Source organism: Lutra lutra, chromosome 6 (assembly GCF_902655055.1).
Source record: "Lutra lutra chromosome 6, mLutLut1.2, whole genome shotgun sequence".
In the NCBI taxonomy this organism is placed as follows: domain Eukaryota; kingdom Metazoa; phylum Chordata; class Mammalia; order Carnivora; family Mustelidae; genus Lutra; species Lutra lutra.
The window spans coordinates 141,937,112-141,958,436 of record NC_062283.1 but is presented as its reverse complement, the minus strand read 5'-3'; the positions used below and the strand labels follow the sequence as shown (position 1 = coordinate 141,958,436).

Genomic DNA, 21,325 nt, shown 5'->3' with positions numbered 1-21,325 from the left:
GAAATTAAGTAGCTTAATTTTTATGTCATGTTATGCTTCAAAAACATAGCCCTGGACCCTGTCCCTTACAGGACACTGTCCACGTGAGGCCTGCCATTTGGGGGGCCCATTCAGTACACACCTGTTGAACTAAATGAACCAACTTCATGTGACAGAAGGTTGAGCAGGAATGAGCAGGAATCATTCCCAAAGGGTCTGGCCAAAAGACTGACACATATGCCCACAAGGGCATGTTTCCATACTGAACACAACACTCCCTAGAGAAAAGCAAAAGGGGGTTGATGGAGACAACGTGCATTGTTACCTACGGAAATGCCTACCAGCTGTTCAACATCTTCAGCCAATCCTGGCAGAAGAAAACCAGCCTTCAACTAGAATGAGAAGAATTTATTCAATATTTATGAGGAATTTATTGACAGGAAGGGTCATTTCTGAGGGAAACAATTACCCTGAGGAGTTTGGCAAATTGAACAGATACTAACGGTCATGCTTCCACTGTGATTTTTGTCTAGAAAAAAGAGAATAAATAGGTCAAATGTTCAGCACCCCTGACTCCTTTACCAAAGGAATTTTATGGTAGTTAAAAACTTTTTTGTTGGGCGCCTGGGTGGCTCAGTTGGTTAAGCCACTGCCTTCTGCTCAGGTAGTGATCCCGGAGTCTCAGGATCAAGTCCCACATTGGGCTCCCAGCTCTGCGGGGAGTCTGCTTCTCCCTCTGACCTTCTCCCTTCTCATGCTCACTCGCTTGCTCTCTCTCCCTCTGTCTCAAGTAAATAAATAAAATCTTTAAAAATTTATTTTTTGTTGATAGAGAGGGGGCTGAAAATACAAAATAACAGATTCCCTATTTTTTTTTTTAAAGAGAAGAAACAGTTCAAAGACCCCAGTGTCTCTAAGCAGAAAAAATAGATATTAGGTACACTAAGCTGTAATAATCTGTATTAGGAATGCCTCCGTGTAGTAACACGCATTAGGTATGCTAACCTACAACTGATGTTAATGGGTATATAAATGTGCATCCAGGCCCCCAGCTGAGAGAGAATTCAGGGAAGACATTCTGGAATAAACGATATGCTGCAAAGACTATGTGTGCTAAGCAAATACTGTGTGTTGCATAAACACTTTTTTTATAATAATTCCTTTATTTATTGTATAATAAAATATCACAATTTTTCAAAATAGACCACAATCTCATGAACCTGAAAGAAAGACAAAAAAGTCCTTGTCTTTGGTTTTTTGCATTCCCTTCTAATCTCCAATTACATAAATGTGCTTTTTAAGCTAAAATCACAAATAAGAACGATGTTTCTTCTTATTAAAACTGTGATCAATGACCACCCCCCAGAAATGTGCGGCGATGTGAAGGAATTCACAAATACGTCACCATGATCCCAACAGCCACTGGGACCTACTGAAATCCACAGAAAACCTCTTTCAGGAAGAAATGCAAGATTTACCTTTTCTTCATTTGCCTTGAACTGATGGGTTAAGATTCCCAAAGTCTCCATTTCTATGCAGTATAGAGTTTACAGCAGAGGAAAGACTGCTTTGTCTCTGGCCTGGGCCAGCTGTCAAAAAGAGCAACTAAAGGGGAGTAAGAAGCAACGCCCCCGGGGGCCAGATGGCTCTGTGAGGAGGACCGGGACTGAACGGGGACAGCAAGCACAACAGAGGTATGGGGACACTGTATAAAAGCAGGTTTATGGCTGGGCAAGGCAGTGAGGGAAACTCAGGTTCTACCACCATGAGACACCAACAAGGCTTCTCATGGAATTCCAGAGAGATTTTCATACTGAAATAGGAGCTTCATCCTTGTCCAAGGCCAACATTCCAGATGGTGATAAGAACTAAGAAAAAAGATGAGAATACGACTAGCCATCATTAACCGTAACAGTGTCTACCTGGTGTCCTTTATTTGGGGGTGGGAGGCTGGAGAGGGGGTACTTTGATTATTAAAAAGACAAATCTCAGATTCCTACTCTAGTTTGTGTCAGAGAACTTGAGTTTAAGACCTGTTCCCATCTCTTAAATAGCACTAGTCTTTGGGCAAATTACTTACACTCTCTGAATCTCATTTCCCCCACTTACAACTTGAGGATAAAAATATCTACCTTACTTACCTCACAGAGTGAGAGTAGTGGAAATATACATGAAACCACCAAAAAAAAACTGGGAAACACAGTACACATCCATAGTACTATTACTAGCTTTAGTTTTAAGTCTAATTTTGTGTACTATGATATCAAATCTTAGGACCATTTGTTGTTTCATTTTATTCACTATCAGTTATGTTAATTATTATGTATTTATATATGTGTAATCTTCCAAGTTCTGTTAGCACGTTTCTGATTTTTTTTTTTTTATCAATTCTCCAAATAGTAACAGCATGTAAAACTACCTTGTGGGTCAGAGGTCTGCCAAATGTCAACAATTGCAGTCACATAAGCCACGTCCTTATGTTATTAGACAGTCATGATAAAAAAAAAAAAAAAATGAGGGGCGCCTGGGTGGCTCAGTGGGTTAAAGCCTCTGCCTTCAGCTCAGGTCATGATCTCAGGGTCCTGGGATCGAGCCCCGCATTGGGCTCTCTGCTCAGAAGAGAGCCTGCTTCCCCCTCTCTCTTTGCCTGCCTCTCTGCCTACTTGTGATCTCTCTGTCAAATAAATATTTTTTTTTTTAAATGGACGAAAATAACCTAACCGCTCAATGAACAAGTGGTATGACTTTAAAGCAGTCATTCTCAACACCACATCAATTTTGGCCCCATGGGGACAATCGGTAGCATCTGGAGACATTTCCAGTTGTCACAACTGGGGTCAGGGCATCTGGTGGGTGGAATTCCGTCCATGGCCAACAGGATGGCCCCCATGTGTTCCCTGACCCAGTGTGTCAATAGTGTTGAGGCTGAGAAACCCTGCCTTCAAGTTTTCCTGCCTGTCTTATTAAAACGGCTATAACACAAGAATATGCTGAAAAATCGGAAACAAATGCATTCATCACTGCCAGGATCCACACTTAGTAACAAACGGTATAAATATTGCCCAAAGCTGCTTCTCTCATTCTGAGTCAGTGAACTAGTCAGAATGCGAGAACTAAATGCCATGACTCAAAGAGGCTCGTTGCTCATCACAAGAAGACTTGAACCCCGTGCGTAAAGGAGGCAGGCAAGAGAGGCATCTGGTCTCCCCACGAACAGTGCTTAGGAAGAGGGATCCTTACCAATCAAGCGGGCAGACAGCAAGCTGCTACCAGGGCCTCAAAAGCTGAACATGCACTGCGGAGCCCTATCAGTGCTGTTCCCATCCAGCAGAACCCCTTCCAAAGGCGTATTCACAGATGAACGGACAAACCAACCTGCACATCAGAAAGCCCAGGACAAGCCGGCTGGTGCCGGGTGGGGAGGGGTAGTAAATTCCACAGAAACCACAGCCGGGCTTTCGTAGCACCCATCACCTGAGGAAACCAAATTATCCCAAGGAGGGTCTCCATACTCACCCCTGTTTCGTAACAAATTCTAACATGTAAGCATTTAGAAATGCTTGTCCAACTACGGGTCGTGAAATTCGTTTAACGAATCAGTGATCAGTATTCTTCTAAGAACAGAACAGCAATAGAGCAGAGTACAGAATAAAACCAGACAGAAAGTAGAGACGAGCCTTCCAGTAAAAGTAAAAGCGGTTTTATGAAATTCTGTGTGTGCTTGTCTGTTTGCGTGGATACTGAGCAATAATGAAGAACAATCGTATCTTCATGACCAAACAAAAAAAAAAGTGTGAAAAACCATGAAACAGTGACTTATAAAACCTCAAGGAGCAGTTGCATGGCACATCTGTTTTAGTACGATCCAAGGACAGAGTCCAGGGAGTCTCAAAAGATTTGCTCGCTCACAGCCCCTGGCAAATGCTTGAGCTAAAGACAGGAAGAGACGAAGCGCCACCAGGGTCAGAGTGCAATCCCCGGCCCCACAGGCTGGGCACAAGGTCCTCGCTCTCCTTCATTCTACATCTTAAAAGAAACTTTCACTGGATCTTTAAATTCTTCAGAGCAAAGTTAAAAACTACCCCACTACGGGCACATGGGTGGCTCGGTCCCTTAAGCATCTGCCTTCAGCTCAGGTCCGGATCCCAGAAGAGTCCCTGCTCAGCGGGGAGTCTGTGTCTCCCTCTCCCTCTGCCCCTCCCCACACTCATGCTCTCCCACACTTTCTCTCAAATAAAGCAATCTTAAAAAAAAAAAAAAAAAAAAATTACTCCCCCCAAAAGTTAACTGAAGACCTGAGTCTTGAAGGATGAGTGGGATCCTGTTAGGTGAAAACAGGAAGGAAGGGCCTTCCAAGGAACGGAAAAGCAGTTTCTGAGACATGGGCACTCTGTGACGGCGTGCGGAGTCCCTAAGTGACTGAATGGAGAAAGACCCCGGCTTGTTATGGAGAAACTCAAGGGCAGCAGGGCCTGACCACTGGTGTCAGGGACAAGGTTTAGAGAACGAGGAGGTGGAAGAGGAGGAGAGGCTAGGGAGATGTTGACTCTCAGTAACCCATCACCCCTCCCCATGCCCCCCCCCCCCCCGCTGTCCCAGAAGCACCACGCTGTGCCACCTCCTAGGGACCCCTGACCATACCGTTAGGAGAAGGAGCCCACAGTCATCCACACCTCAAAGATCAGTGTGGGGGCAGCAATGGCAAAGGAGGGAAATGTTCTTAGTGCTGGCAGAACCTTGGAAGTTGAACGTACAGAGTCCCACTCACCATTCAACATGAATGAGGAGACCCTCCTGCTTATCTTCCCCTCTGTCCTGAGACTGTGAAGGAAAAAAAAGGGATGTATGATCTGATCCTGTCCCCAAAAGGGCTTCTCAGATGGCGTGGGGAGGGGCTCATTACCAATATAAACCATTTGTAGAACCAATAAGGGGTTTATGACAATTTTAACAGCATGGAGTTCATGAGCGAGGTGGTGAGACCAACAATCCCACAAATATTATCGGTATGTCGCTGGAATGCCAGGGAGCTGAGAGGCCCAGCTTCATCTGCGCCATCACAGAAACTGAAAATAATTCAGGGTTTGGTTTTTGTTGTTTTTTTTTAAACCACCTTTTCAAGCAAAATTATAGAATTTAGTTTTAAATAAAAAAATCCTAGTGAAAATAATGATTTTTCTTATTTTTCTTTGAGAAATTATCAGAATGCCTTTCATACATTTTCATCCTTGTTTTTCCCAGTTTTTCTTTTTTTTAAATATATCAAATGTTCAGTCCCACCCTTTTCTCCAAAGTCTACTTCAAATCTCATCCAAAAGTTGGCCAACATCCTTGCCTCTACAGCCCTTGTGCAGTAAGCACATTTGGTGGCAGCCAAAGACTCACAAGATTCAGGTTTGCTAGCATGACTTTCCAATAACCTCTCATTTTAAACTTTTATAAACAGGAACCCTTCCACAAAAAAAGGAGTTCAAGGCTTGGGTGAGTACTTCCCAGGCTTTGTATGGAAACAGAAGCCCTTGCATGGGGACGCGCAGGCTGTTTCACAGGGCTTCTCACGGACTCGGACACCAGCAGGTAAGGCACATGCTTCAGTAAATCAGGAGCAGGCATCGCACCCCTGAACCTCAGTCACATTTTATGACCAAAATACACCATGGTAACTGTACCTAGTGATTCCTGGCAAAATCTTGGTTCATTATATACTGTTCAAGTTAAAAAATGAACAGGCTTAAACTGTACATTTTTTCCCCTCATTTGAGTAGGTACTTTCCTCGCCCTTATAAATGTGTGACTCTTCCACCCCAGCCCAGCGTGCAGCCTGATCGGAGAGCTCATTTCTCCAAGCCTGAGGCTTAAGGCTACAACAGAAGTTGTTCTGGGGTCCACAGGGGTCCACAGGTAAAATTAAACAAGTTGTTGCTGAACTTTTCCTTAAATTATATGATTATTCACAACAAACCTAGCCCGATTTTAGCTGGCAAATTTACAGAAACTTCCAGGAAAAAAAAAAAATGAATAGATTAGGTATAGCTTAAATTGCATAATTTAGGGGCGCCTGGGTGGCTCAGTGGGTTAAGCATCTGCCTTCAGCTCAGGTCACGATCTCAGTATCCTGGGACTGAGCCCTGCATCAGGTTCCCTGCTCAGTGGGGAGTCTGCTTCTCTCTCTCTCCCTCTGCCACTCCCCCTGCTTGTGCTCTTTCACTTGAGCTCTCTCTCAAATAAGTAAAATCTTTAAAATAAAATAAAATAAATTGCATAATCTACAGGAATTTGCAATTTTTTGGATACCTAAAGTAGAAGGACACACAGAGGGAAGGAAAGGATCTAATGCACCCTGAACTGGTGTGTGCCAAGGCCACCTGGGGCACAAGAACCCCAAATGCTTTCAGGACCAGTCCTGTCACCTCCAGGGATTAAATAATTTCACCAAGACCACTAAGGGGTCAAGGCAGGAAACCAACTTGGAAATTTTTTAGTATTGTTTTAATACAGGCATTGCATCACAATAATTTTAAATATTCTGCACTTTTCAACCTGAAATTTTCCGTTTTTTTTTTGTTTTTTTTTTAAACAAAGTACAATTTAACTTTCAGGCTTTTCTTCTAGAAGAACATTTGTGATCCACACCCCTTTCCTAAAGAAAGCACTAAGAAAGTCTGTCTCTGGTGGTATCTTTTTTCCAGGCAGCAAAGGCTTACATAGCTGGGAGTGGCCAGGAGAGAGAAATGAAAAACTGAACTTTTAAGTTAACAGAGAAGATTTAAGGTTATAATGTAGTTTGTCCATTTCACTACTTCACAAAAAACATCACACAAAGGAAAAATTGGTTTTCTTGGTGGCGTACACTTCATGGTCTCTATCTTAAATAGCCACTGGAATTTAGAATATACCTCCTGGGGCACCTGGGTGGCTCAATCAGGTAAGCGTCCAAATCTTGGTTTTGGCTCCGGTCATGAAACTGAGCCCCACGATAGCACCACACTCAGAGGGAGTCGGCTTGAAGAGGTTCCCCCTCCCCGTCTCCTTGCTCACATGCATGCACTCTAATAAATAAATAAATCTTAAAAAAAAAAAAAAAATATATATATATATATATACACACACTTCCCCAAGGCTGTGAGGGAGAGACATGGTGACCAAGATCCCAGTGGTGGAGAGAGGGAAGGGATGCAGAGGGAAGGGGAACTTAAGACCACAGAACAGCCAAGTGGCATCTTCCTGAAGCTTTAATTTCACCAGATGTGAAGTAATTTTAGAATTACTTCAATAAAGAAATATATCATGAAGTAAAATAGAAAATTTACATGTTTGAGGTAAAATATAGGAGTCCAACAATATTTAGGATTCGTATTAGGCTGCTGTAGGACCCTCATCAGGCATCCTAGGTAAGAAACGCTTTGACTGATTAATGCAATATTTGTTTACGGAATAACTACTTTGTGTTGGACTCTGTTCCAGGCCTAGAGGATATAACAATAAATAGACCCCATCCCAAAAAAATTCCTGCTTTCACGGAGCTTTTATTATAGAAGGGGAGGGACGAACAACAAATGAGGAAAGTAAGTAAATTACTATAAGGTGACAAGAATTTTAGCAAAAAAAAAAAAAGGAGGAGGAGGAGGAGGGGTTGGGGGAGGGATACTGTCATTTTAGAAAGGGCGGAAGAGGAAAGCCTCACTGAATGTGGCATTTAAGTAGACAAGTAGCACAGAAGCCATGTGAATTCTGGGGAAAAGACACTCGAAGCAGAGAACAGAAAGTACAAATGCTCAAAGAGGTAGAATAGGCAGGCAGGCCAGTGTGGCTGGCACAGAAGGGGTCAAAGAAGGGACAAGGAACCAGAGAGTGCAGCCCAAAGGGACATTTTCAGGCCACTGGCTTTCCCCTCGAAATTGAATGTCATGATTAGAGGGTGGTGACTATAGAAGGCTCACCAAGAGGTATATTTCAAGAGACCACTGTGGCTGCCCTGTGTTGGGCTATTGGCAGTTTTGTGGAAGCTGGGGGTGGGGAGCAATTAGGCTGATTCAGGTGAGAGGCGGTGTGGGCTGGACTTGGTGAGACTGATGGAAGAGGTCTGCGTCCAGATATGGTGGAAGGGAGGGGAGAGTGCCAAGAGGATTCCCAGGTGGACGGGCATGAGCGCTGACAGGTCAAGAAGGCCACCATGATCTTCATTCCGGAAGAATGGGGAGGCCACAGCAGAGGACCTCGGCTTAGAAGGAGATAAAGAGTTGAGTTTGAGATGTCTGTTGGACCTGAAAGTGGGAATACTGAGCTGACATAAATGGATGAGCTCTCCAAGGGAGTCAATAAACAAAGGGAAGAGAAGAGGCCCGGGGTACTCCCATGTGAAGAGGTCAAGGAAATAAGGAGATGAGCACATGAAGGAAACAGAAGATACAGTCAGTGAATCTAATTAAGAGGAAACCAAGAGAATATGCTGCCCTTAAAGCCAATCAAAAACTCTGTTTCAGGGAGGAGACTGTGAGGAAGTGCCAATATTTCTGAGAGTCTAAATAACAAGGACTGGGAGATAAGAGAGCACTGAACCCAGCAATGGGGAGGTTTATCCATGAACCTGACCGGAGTGGAGCGGGAGTGGAGAACGCTGGGTTGGAGTGAGAGTGAGGACGAGGTCAATGAAACGGAAGACGGTGAAGGGCAAGGACTTGCTCCAGCTGTCCTGTGATGGGGAACAGAACAACCGACTAGTAGCTAGAAAGACAGAGGAATCCAAAAAAGGGGGGTGGTCCCTGGTGTGTCTCTCTCTCTGTCTGCGTGTCTGTCTTCAGGAGAAATCACGGCATGTGAATGGAAGTAACCGGAGGGAAAATGTGCTGTGTGACAGGGAGAGAGTTTACTGCCAAAATGTCCTTTAAGTAGACAAAGCAGAAGGACTCTCACGCACAAGACAGGACCCAGCCCAAGAGCAACCACCCTGTGCCAGGAGAGAAACTCTAGAAAAACACTTGAAAACAGCGATACAGAAGGTGCAGTAGGGCGCCAGGACAAAAGGGCATTAACTCCAGCGCAGAACTCCGGGAAGCTGCTTATTGTTGTGTATTCTTATAATTTCCATTTTCCCCTTAGAAGTCACGTGGCGGCGGGAGCAAGTGAAGGTCTTTGCTAGGTGACACTTATTTCCAGGGTGTTTAGTGTTTTTTTGTATTTCACTTGTCTGGCTGTTTTTGATGCCTTTGTCCATCCTATCAGTGTTACACAGCTGACATCTGCACCTACACACCCCTACACTATCCTTGAGTTTATGTACACTTTTCATAAAGATCTTTACTCTCTGTTAACTTTTACTATCATGAGTTTTCCTGGTTTAGGACTGTGTATGACGAGTCCTTTCACTTGTCACTCTACCTTCCAGGAGTGGCCGCAGAGGACTTGAAAACAGTTTCATTCTCTCTGCCCAGAGCTCCTTTCCATCCCCTTCAATCATCCGAATGCTCAGCTTCTGTCTCTCCCAGGCCATCGATGCTGCATCCCTTAAGCCCTTCCCCACATCTCCATTTTAGAATGGAGATTCTAACAATTCTGCCACTACAGAGATGTGTCACGGTCCAGGACAAAAACAGGATAAAGGAGTGTTTTCACTTTCCAATGTTGTCCTAAAGATAGGCAGGATTTGCAAACCTTTATTTAAGTCTTCAGAACGCCCTGGACCAAGTCCTTCCTGACATTATCTGTAGCACCTACGACATCCCTTTCCTACAGTGAAATGATAACTCAGTCTATCACTTTACTTTTGACGTTTATTTTTCCAAAAGTGCCTTGCATTACCTTGGCACTAAAGTAAAGCCCATCTGCTGTTTTGCTGTTCTCTTCCATGCCTCCCTCTATTAAGACCTCCCTCTAAACAGTCTTCTATTGGAATGGGACTGGGGGGAGGGGAGGGAACTCTTCATCTCTTCATCCCAGGCTGAACCAGGAAGATTGGCAGATGAAGTCTAATCAAAGCTGTCTCATCATCAGAGCTTAGCACAGCACACGTGCACCTAAAATTCTCTCCGGTGACACATCAACAGGAAATATGACCCCAAGTGAGTGTACGGCTTTGAATTTCATTAGGATATAAGACAGACAACTCTTGTCTCCCACCATAGCTTTAAGTCTATCTGGTCTGATAAGTAGATAGGTAAGTAAATGAAAGAAAGAACAGACGGAGGCAGAGAAATGGACAGGGGTGGGTGCGTAAATATATATACACATTTATGTACATATGTATACACAGACATGTCTCTACCACTTACAAAGAAAAAGCAGTACATACCAACGCATTTCCAATTCAAGAAACAGCCAGTCTCAGGAAGGGGCTAACAAGATACCTGGTATCCCGTCCCAGCCCAGCGACTAACCATCTCACGGACTTTGGACAAACCACATCAGTGCTGTGGTTTTCCAGTTTTCCCACTTGTAAGTTGTCTAAGATCCCTTTGCAGCCTGACAATACTATGGGCTTTAAACAGCTGACAACAGTGTATAACATGTTCCTGGGACACTCACGTTATAGCCTCCCGCCACTTTTAAGCCTATTGAGATAGACTGAGTCATAAAGACACTGCCATTATCAGAATTCGAACTATTACGAACACAATGTTGTATACTTGCAGGTGTCAACAGTCAGAAATTCAGGATTATCTCCTATATCATTACTGCCTTTCCCCATCTTTAATATTGTTGCTATTATTTTCGATTCCATGCCTTTTTTTTTTTTTTTGAGTCTTCTTAAGAAAGCCATTTTTATCTTGGCCTTTACCTAAGGTATACTTAATGTTAAACAAAAAAAGCAGAGTATCACTTAAATTTTTTTAATGTCCAAAAAGATCTTGTTCTGAATGTTCCATTAAAAATGAGGTTTTTTAAAATCTCACAGTGGCATTAAGGGGTCTCACTGACCCAGTTTATCATCTCCGTGTAAATGAATCTTACAAAGTGGGCCAAACCAGGGGTATGTGCAGGCATAGAAAAGTGTCCCATTCAGGGCGCCTGGGTGGCTCAGTTGGTTAAGCGTCTGCCTTCAGCTCAGGTCATGATGCCACGGTCCTGGGATTGAGTCCCACATCCAGCTCCCTGCCCAGTGGGGAGCCGGCTTCTTCCTCTCCCTCTGTCTGCCAGTGCCCCTGCTTATGCTTTCTCTTGCTCTGTCAAATAAATAAATAAAATCTTAAGAAGAAAGAAAGAAAGAGAGAGAGAGAGAGAAAGTCCGTCCCATCCAACATTTAAGGAGCACGTGTTTCCTTTTCAGACTTCCCCGTGTTCTTCCCACATCCTCCCCGTATCGATGGTAAAAAGAGGTTTTAGCGAACCTGCACTAACTTTAAATCTCTAAAAAAGGGAATAAGTTTCTCCTCAAACACAATTGTAGACCACCAAGACAGAAATATCTACTCCACTTAGTAGTTAAGTGAGGGACCACTTTGGAAGGATAATCTCTTGACAAATGGCCCAACCCTTATCTTGCTTTTCCAGGCGTCCCTGAAGGGGGCTGGTCTGAGGAGAGGCCTTTGCAAGGGACTCCCTCTGCACTAAAATACTGAAGAAAGGTGTTATCTACTTGCATTCAAAGCACTAAATTTACAGTCTGGTTGGTCTGGACTGGAGTCCTAATGTTCTTCAACAGACTTCAGTTTCTGACCACACGCTCTGGTAAAAATCAAAGTGGTTGACAAGTGTTAATCTGACTAGAGGAGAAGAAAGTGCCCTGTCAGAGCAGCCCTTTCGAGGTCCAAAGGAGAAGTAATAAATAAAATGTTCCCAATGTTTCTATTAATTCTAACTTGCGTGAACAGTCCTCACCACGGCCTCATCCCAAAAAGACATTTTAGTCAAGGAAGTGAAGGAACAGACAATGCACCCTATAGCCACAGAGAAGAGACACGGTGAAAGACACGCACTGCCTTTCCTAAAATAACTCATAACCCCATTACACTGAAAGTAAGTAAAAACTGTAGGATCCCTGGGTGTGACAGAGGGCCACAGTGAAATACTTAAAACGTGTGAGAAAAAAAACCTCACGGCTCTTCAGCGGTACTCCTACTTTCCAGAAATTCTATAAATAATCTTCCAAGTTACAATGACTTCAAAAAAGCTTCCTATTTCTGTCTCTCCACCTACCAATTTTCTGAGAATTACATGCTTGGCCAAATGAACTTAAAGCTGAGGAAGTACTATCCCAAGCCAGGGTTCCTCGACCCCTGCTGATAAGCTCAGGGTCCAGACAAATGCCTAATGAATGAGCAGCTTCTGAAAGAATTATGACATGAAACGGCCATTCTACTTGAACAAGGTACCCCCACCACCACCCCCACACACAAAGATTACAAGGGATTTCAGTCCTTTTTCAGAAAATTCAAGACAAAACTTAAGGACAAACAGTAATAAGCAGTGAACATGAAATCACAAACTTGAAAAAGAAACTCTTAAACAACTCACTCAGCTCAAAAACTAAGACGTGATGAAGTTACATAATCAGGAAACTACAAAATACAATCTCTACCATATTTTAATTTCCCTTCGGACCCTAAAAGAAGTAACTTGTAAAGATAAATTAATAGTCATTAAGGCTTTAGCATGACCAGACTGAGAAACGGTACTTCCTTGAGCTACCAGGGAAAAAGAAACCCAAACCACACAAGCCATTAGCGTCTGGAGAATTAATTAGTAAAACGGGGCGGGTAACTGTATGAAGTCACCAGTAGGCATTGGAAAGCATATACACACTCAGATTTGAGGGTAACCCAGCCTTATGCAGCCTAAGTACAAAATAACGTTAAACAAAAGAAATATTCCCAAAAGGAGTGTTTCAAGAAACACTGAAATCTCACATATAAAATTAAGTCTCAACTCCAGAAGGGGGAAAATAAACATTTTTAACCTTACCTTTGCCAAAACTTTGGATGTAGCCAGGGTTCCTCAGGCTCTTTTAAGGAGCAGAAAAAGTTTCACCAAGTCAGGGTCTATATACAAATCCACAAACTCGCTCTTCTTTCTGCCCATGGTAAGGCAGGAAACAGCGCTGAACACGTCAAATGCTCGGCCGTTAAGAGCTAAAAACAGATCCTGTGCAATGCTGGATATATTTTTGTCTGCTAGCTACACACCCTCATCATGTTCAATTTTTCCCATTGGTGGACGAGTATGATGCACACTTAACCAGAAAGTGGTTTTCCATGGGCTGCCTGGAGAGATTAGGCAGGACAGCCTCGGAGCCGCCAGGCTCACCCATGACTGGGCTGCTGTTGGTCCCACATTCCAGAATTACCACCAAAGTTCCATAGGAACGCGGCCCCAAGTTTGCTGAATAAAGGTTTACTCACTCGAAGGGAGCCTCCGCTGCTTTTTTAAGCCTTTCGGCAGTAAGAACACACACCTACCATCCTTGTGTTTAGAGCAGTAGTAAACATTCTGTCTCCGAAACCACAGCTGGAATGTTACGGTCATAAAAACCCTGCCTCAAGAGCAGCCCTTCAAAATAATTTTGCGATTTGCAAAATATCGAGTGTACACTGACTCCCATGTTCCTTGCCGGGGTCATTTCATTTTTACATTAGCTGAGCTGCGGTGCTCCAACCACATTGGGGGTGCCTGTTATCCCAACAGGTCGCTCTTTTATGGGAAATAAGCATGAAACTGCCTTTTTAAAAAAGCGACAGGCCGCCTCTGCCTTCGGCTCAGGTCATGATCCCAGGGTCCTGGGATCGAGCCCTGCATCGGGCTCTCTGCTCAGCGGGGAGCCTGCTTCCTCCTCTCTCTGCCTGTCTCTCTGCCTACTTGTGATCTCTATCTGTCAAATGAATTAAAAAAAAAAAATCTTTAAAAAAGCGACAGGCCAGACATGCAAGGGTTTGAGGTCTTCCTGTATCTTCTGATGAAAGACCTTCAATTTAAAGTACAACCCCCAAGTGAAGCGACAGTTCCAAATCATTTTATATTAATTCTTGGGAAAGGTGTGCTGAAAGGGAGAACAGGATTAGGCCTGTGTAGTTTCTAAATTTTTGAAATTATACTCTACAGAGGAAAACAGCTTAAGCAGAAGTGTTCGAGTTATCCTGGACAAAGTACGACAGCAGCTTTTTAAGGCAGTATTTTCGTTATTTTTCAAATGCGAACGGATCGATGTATGCAACTGACAAGATTCTTACTTAATATTCAAGACTGGACTGTACTACATACATAGAAGCTTTCAACTCCCTATCTTGCATGAAAAATGCATCGCCGACGTAAGCATACGCACACCTACACACAAGAGAACAAGCGTGAACACATAACTTTTTCCCCGCATAGGTTCCGTGTAGTTAATACCTGCTTGAAGATACACTTTCTAATTTTATTGCCAAATAATAAAAACCGTTACATACAGTCATCTGTCTGATAGTTACTAAAACTACTCTAACCTCTACAAAACTTTACTCATGAACACAGACATGAACACAAACAATTTTTAGTGCTGGTGGAGCACACCTGGAAAATTGCCGATTCCAATTCCCTCATTTCACAGATAAAAAATGGAGGTATTAAGTGACTTTTCAAGTTCATAGAGCTGGTCAGCAGCAAAGCGCAGAGCCAGGACATGCCACTCAAGTAACCACAACCCCCAGGACCAAAGTCAGAAGGTTGCCACAGAAGCCAAGTCACATAACAGAAAACATGGGAATTCCCAAAATGTTAATTTGAGGTGTGTGTGCATGTGCACACACACACCCATGTGCATGCTTGTGTGTGCATGTTTGTGTGCACGTGTGTGTGTATGTGTGTGTGTTTAAAAAATACCCCAGGCTGGGCACTTGGCAGGCTCAGTTGGTAAAACATGCAACTCTCAATCCCAGGGTCATGAGTTCAAGCCCCACGTTGGGCACGGAGCCTACCCAGGGGAAAAAAAGAAAACAAATACTCTGGGTAAATAGAGAAGAAGGAAGAATGCTAAGTCATCAAGCAGCATCATTTCTGTTACTAAGATAAAAGTAAAACGAAGTTTCAGCCAGTGTAAAAGAAGTAATTTCTCGAGACAGAAGAACTAGTCCTGAACATAAAGGGGGAGAGAGGGGAATTAGGGAAGATGGAGGAAGGAAATTCAAGAAGATGTGCTCCTCAATGTGAAATATATCAGAAAAACAACAAATTGTGTGGAAATATTTGCAGGACCCTATTCTAGTCCTGTCTCTAGATTTTTTTTTTGAAGACTTATTTATTTGAGAGAAAGAGAGCATGAAGAGATGGAAGAGGCAGATGGAGAGGAAGAAGCAGACTTGCTGCTGAACAAGGAGAGCCCGATGCAGGACAGGATCCCAGGACCCTGAGTTCATGACCTCAGCCAAAGACAGATGCTTAACTGACTGCGTTATCTAACATCCCTAGATTATTTTTTTAAGATTTTATTTATTTGAGAGAGAGTGCACGCACAGAGCACACACTGCGGGTGGAAGGGGAGAGGAAAAAGGAGAAACAGGCTCCCCGCTAAGCAGGGACCCCATATGAGGCTCGATCCCAGGACCCCAAGATCATGACCTCAGCCGAAATCAAGAGTCGGATGTTTAACCAACTGAGCGACCCAGGCACCCCCCACCTGTAGATTTTAAGACAATTTTGACCCTCTGATGCATATTACATGTAGATCCACTAATGCCAGAAATGACGGTAAGGCTGAATTATTTCCAATATTCCTCAGACATTTCCAGTGGGTCTGCACGGTCTCGTTCCATTTTTAATTATGGAGGTCACGCAAATAACTAGTTCTATGAGTGTATAAAGTCCCTTAGGGTTTCAAACTAAGATTTTTAAAATTCTTTAAATTCTGCCCAACTACAACAAAACAATCTCAATTTAGTACTCCAACCTAAAATTACAAAAGCCAGCATATCTCCAAATCATAAAACCAGACTTTATCTTTCTAATGCTTCATTCTGAGATAGTCACGTAACAGGATATACATGTTCACAGGCATCGAAAATTAAGTTCCTTGGCAAAGATCTCTAAAAATTACTTAAATTACACCTTAACAAGTATTTTATCCTCAAACATGTAATGCAGAAGGACACATATAAAAACATACAGGAACATGCTAAAATTATAGAATACAGGTGGTGGTGGTGTTCACTGCACAATTCTTCCAACTGACCGTATTTTGGCAATTCCTTTAATAAAAAGTTAGGGGAATGACATATGTACACACACGCACACAAACTCCTACAAATAGAAAATAGAAAAGTGGTTGCCAAGGGCTCAGGGAAAGGAGGAGAGGCTGGTAATAACTTTTGTTACAGAGTCACCTGGGGCTCTTGGTCAGTTGAATGCCTGACTCTTGATTCCGACTCAGGTCATGATCTCAGGGTCCTGGGATGGAGCCCTTTGCTGGGCTCCGCACTCCGAAGGGAGTCTGTTTCTTTCCCTCTCTGAGCTCTGTCACTCCCCCTGCTCCCACTCTCTCTCTCTCAAATAAATCTTAAAAAAAAAAAAAAAAAAAAAAAAAAACTTTTGTTACAGATGAGTAATGTCTGAGGATCTAATGTGAAACACAGTGACTACAGCAGCTAACACTGTATTGCACAACCGAAATTTGCTACAAGTAGAACTTAAATATCACACAGGATAAACAATGAGGTGACAGATGTTCTTAATTAACTGGATGGAGAGAATCCTTTCACACTGTACACATACATCAAATCACAACGTACACTTTAAATAACCTACAATTTTATATGTCAACTATACCTCAAAGAAGTGAAAAGTTTTAAAAACTATCGTGTTTTTAGTAAAACGTTGTAGTCTTAGTCAAGACTAAGCAAAAGTTGTTACTAACCTGCTGATGACCATGGACATGAATATCTTATATTCCAATATCACATGACTAATTGTAATTCATTTTAAAAAAAAATGGCCACAAAGTAGAGTGGAAATATCTCGGGCTTCAAAATCAGTAGATCTGTGTTAGCAATTCATCCTAGTGACTTTAGAAGCCTTCTGAATCCCAGTACCTTCATCACAAGATGGGGTTGACAATAATAATGCTTATCTCCAATTATAGATAAGGGTGAACTAATCTACAGTTACAAGAAAGACGGACATTAAAAGACATTTTTTAAAGTAACCTGAGAGAAATGACATCACTGCTTACAATTCAAGAAACTCCGCTCCTTCCATATTTACCTTTGAGGAAAAACACACAATGATATGAACAAACATCCTACCAAGCATTATTCCTTACTGACAATCTTCAGTCAATTCTAAGGATTTCATCTGGTAAAAAATTAATGGAGTTTGTTAAATAATTTATTGTTAAATAATAATGGTTAAATATGTATATTTATCACTAAATGTATTAGTCATTGTTAAATAATAAAAGTTAAAAATATAAATTACCTCTATCCAAAAAAGATTCCAAAATATTAAATAACCTCTCACAAATATGAACATCCGCCTTCAGTGAAATTAACAAATGAACAAAAAACTTCACAACACACTCATGTGCCTGAGAAAAACTGTAGTCTGCTGTTTCTGATGGGGAAAGCAATACTTCAAATAATGTGGACTAAAAAAACATGGGACAGAAGTAGCGCCACTGTAAAAATGTCCTGGATGAAGGCAGTACTAGAAGAAAATGAAGCATGTGAAAAATCACAACATCCATAGCAATATTACCTGGGGGAGGAAAATTCACCTCCCAGTTCATTTTAAAAGTCTTCCAAACCAATGCTTCCAAATGAGCCCAGAGAACACAGTGAGTGCCTGTGTAGCCAACTTCCGGATCTAAAACTGCCGTGGTTGGAAGGTTTCACCTCCCGCGCGCCAGGCTGAAAATCCACATGTGTGAACGACTGGCAGGTCCAATTCTTTCATCACCTAGTTGTTCCCAGCCCAGGGCCCAGGCTTCGGAGCTCCCCTGCCTTGACCTCGGTCCCTGCTGTGTGATACTGGATCCCTCACTTCACTTCTCAGCTTCTTAATCTGTAAAATGGGGACAGTATTACCTGCCCCACAGGGTTGTTGTAAGGATTAAGCAAATATAATAAATGCAGATTGCTTGACACAAGGCTTGCCTGAGAACGCAAACTCCATAAAGCAGAGATTTTGTTAAAAGCGTTTACTGTTAAGTCTATGACTCTAGGGGTGCCTGGGGGGCTCAGTCAGTTGAGTGTCTGCCTTCAGCTCAGATCATGATCTCAGGGTCCTGGGATCAAGCTCTGCAGCAGGCTCCCTGCTCAGCAGGGAGTCTGCTTCTCCTTCTCCCTCTCCCCCTGCTCATACTTACTCTAATAAATAAACAAAATTTAAAAATCTACTACTTTAAAAAGTGCCTGGCACCTGGTGAATACCCAAAAAAATAATCCAGTGAGTGAGAGCAGGGAAGGAGGGGAGAGGACAGTGATGGCAAATACAAAAGGAGAAAAGTGTCTGTTGCACTTTTTTGTCAGAGCCTCTAAAATCTCTTTATCAAAAATCAGCCAGCCCATGTGTCATCAATACCCATCAAGCAAAATTTTCAGAAAGTTTCTGTTTGAAATTCCCCAGCTGTTCTCCTGCAGCATTTCACCTTCCAAGCTGTTTTGGCCTCAAGAGTATGCCTGAATAGCATGAACCATGCATCCTTAAAATCCAGAGTCAGGGCACCTGGGTGGCTCAGTGGGTTAAGCCGCTGCCTTCGGCTCAGGTCATGATCTCAGGGTCCTGGGATCGAGTCCCACGTCGGGCTCTCTGCTCAGCAGGGAGCCTGCTTCCCTTCCTCTCTCTCTGCCTGCCTCCCTGCCTACTTGTGATCTCTCTCTGTCAAATAAATGAATAAAAAATCTTTAAAAAAAAAATCCAGAGTCATTTTGAAGATAATTCAAATGCCTTCCTAGCACGGTGTATACTGCTTTAAGGCCACAGCCTCACAAGTGTTGATTAACAAGAAAACAGAGGGGTGCCTGGGTGACCCAGTGGGTGAAGAGTCTGCCTTTGGCCCTGGCTTCTCCCTCTCCCTCTCCCTCTGCCCCTCCCCCTGCTTGCATGGGCACACGCTCTCTTGGGCATGCTCTCCCTCAAATAAATAATATCCTTAAAAAGAAAAAAAGGAAAATAGAGCCCAGTAGAATCAATGAAAACCTTGACATTTGTTAAGTAAAAATAAAGAGCAAAGTAAAATTTTAACTATTTTTCAAAGTAAACTGGAGATGCCTATAAAACCAATAGTCAATTTTAAGCTAATTCAAAATGTATACTAGTATGGTATGTACTGTTTTAAAACCACAGAAAACCTAAATTTCATAATATAAGCTTTTTCTAAGTGTTTCAAGGCACGAACTTTGTAAAAAAAAAAATTTTTTATGGAGTCGATTGTCATGAAAATGAGAATTTATGGAATAAGTATTTATAAAGTCCTGGTAGGTACCTTACATAATAAGCAAGTCCCAAGAATTTAACCAAATGACCAATTACTTTTGCAAGAATGAGCAAATGTGAATTGACATAAAAACTAAGAATTAAAACAAATTCTTAATAAAAGTTTTCCTTTTTCTTTGAGAGAGAGAGAGAACACATGCAAACATGAGAAGGGGGAGAGGCAGAGGTAGACAAAGAAACCTAAAGCAGGTGGGTCCTGTGCTCAGCAGGGAGCCCAACCCAGGGCTCAATCTCAGGGCCCTGAGATCATGACCCGAGCTGAAATGAAGAGTCAGATGCTTAACGGACTAAGCCACCTAGGTGCCCCAGTAAAGTTTTCCTTAAAATGAACTTTTTTTTTTCCTGTAGGTCATTATATCCATATTAAACACACTTTGACTATTGACAATTATTGACAATGTATAAACTTGTGACTTTTGAAATTAAATAGAATGCTTTCTAATAAGATGTAACATTTATACATAAATGATAAAAATTTGTATTAAAAAACCATGCTACTCAAAATAAAACTACAAAATGAGCTTCCACCAAGGTAAAATTAAAATTTTCTGTAGAAAAAAAATCATTTCAAAAATATACTTATAGGGGCGCCTGGGTGGCTCAGTGGGTTAAAGCCTCTGCCTTTGGCTCAGGTCATGATCCCAGGGTCCTGGGATCGAGCCCCACATCAGGCCCTCTGCTCAGTGGGGAGCCTGCTTCTTCCTCTCTCTCTGCCTACTTGTGATTTCTCTGTCAAATAAATAAATTAAATCTTTAAAAAAAATACATATATATATATACTTATAAATACTAGCTACTAGACACATCTGTTTACATTTTTTTTTTTAAGATTTTACTTATTTATTTGACAGAGAGATAGGGAGCACAAGTAGGCAGAGCAGCAGGCAGGGGGAGAGGGAGAAGTAGGCTCTCCTCTGAACAGGGAGCCCGACGTGGGGCTGGGATCTTAACCTGAGCTGAAGGCAGCTGCTCGACCGACGGAGCCAACCAGGTGCCCCTTACAACATTTTTGAAGGGCTCCTTTGGAACATTTAAGAAAGTGTAAGTAATCTGTCCAGATAAATGTAATCAGTTAAAAAATATTCTATTCAGCCTCCCATTCGACACACAATATCTTCTTTTTATGGACTGAAGTGAAATCATTTAAGCTGAAAGGTTCCTAATCAGTTTAATTCAGAGAATAATTGAATTCAAGTTTTCTAAGAGACCATAGAGGTCATCCAGCTAGCCCTATCTTGCTTCTAATTTGAGAACCTCCTACAGTATCCTGACAGATGGGCCACTCTCTTCCACCCAAATCCACTGAGTGATGGGAAGTTCACAGCTCCATTAGGGAGCACATTCCATTGTCTAAAAACCATCTGATGGATGAGAACTCCTTCCAAGGGACTCTAAACCAGTCACCCTCAAAATTCCTCTAATTAAATTAGTCTTTCTGTCATTATCAACACACACCCTACTCCCCTCTTTCTCCCTACCACCCGACACACAACAGACGTCCAATTTCAGGCTCTTCCCCTGCTCTCTTTCTTCTAGTTCATCAGCACAATGAAGCAAGAACCACCCTCATAGAACAGAATAAACAAGCAAAACCAGACTATAGTTTTTCACTGAAAATCAAATGTACAAAGAGTCCTAAGATTTCAGTCTGTGCCTCAGTGGGCCAAGAGTATAATGCTCTTGGTAACCCCCCCACCCAGAGTCAATGAGTTTATGGGCCCTCATCTGTTTGGTTCCACAAAGTCTAGGAGGCATTAGGGGGTCCACTGGAGAAGACAGAATGGAACCTCGTTCCACAGCCCATATGCGTGTACAAATTACACAGTGTTCCCATTTCACCCATCCAGGAGCCCCAACAACTGATCTGGGGGAAGACGAGTGAGTTTCCTGCTGAGAAAGAGGAAATGACCTAAAATAGAAGCAAAAAGGTTGTATCTGAACACAGAGGGGAAAA

General features: G+C 42.5%; 1 protein-coding gene across 1 annotated transcript in view; it reads right to left on the bottom strand.

Annotated features, from left to right (window-relative positions):
• The window catches only part of LOC125101694 (WAS/WASL-interacting protein family member 1-like), a 146,495-nt gene that overhangs the window by 2,786 nt on the left and 122,384 nt on the right, over nt 1–21,325 (bottom strand). The window contains exon 5 of the mRNA XM_047732029.1: nt 4,748–4,800. Within this exon, the coding sequence (XP_047587985.1) occupies nt 4,748–4,800 (53 nt within the window). The remainder of the gene's footprint in view (nt 1–4,747; nt 4,801–21,325) is intronic.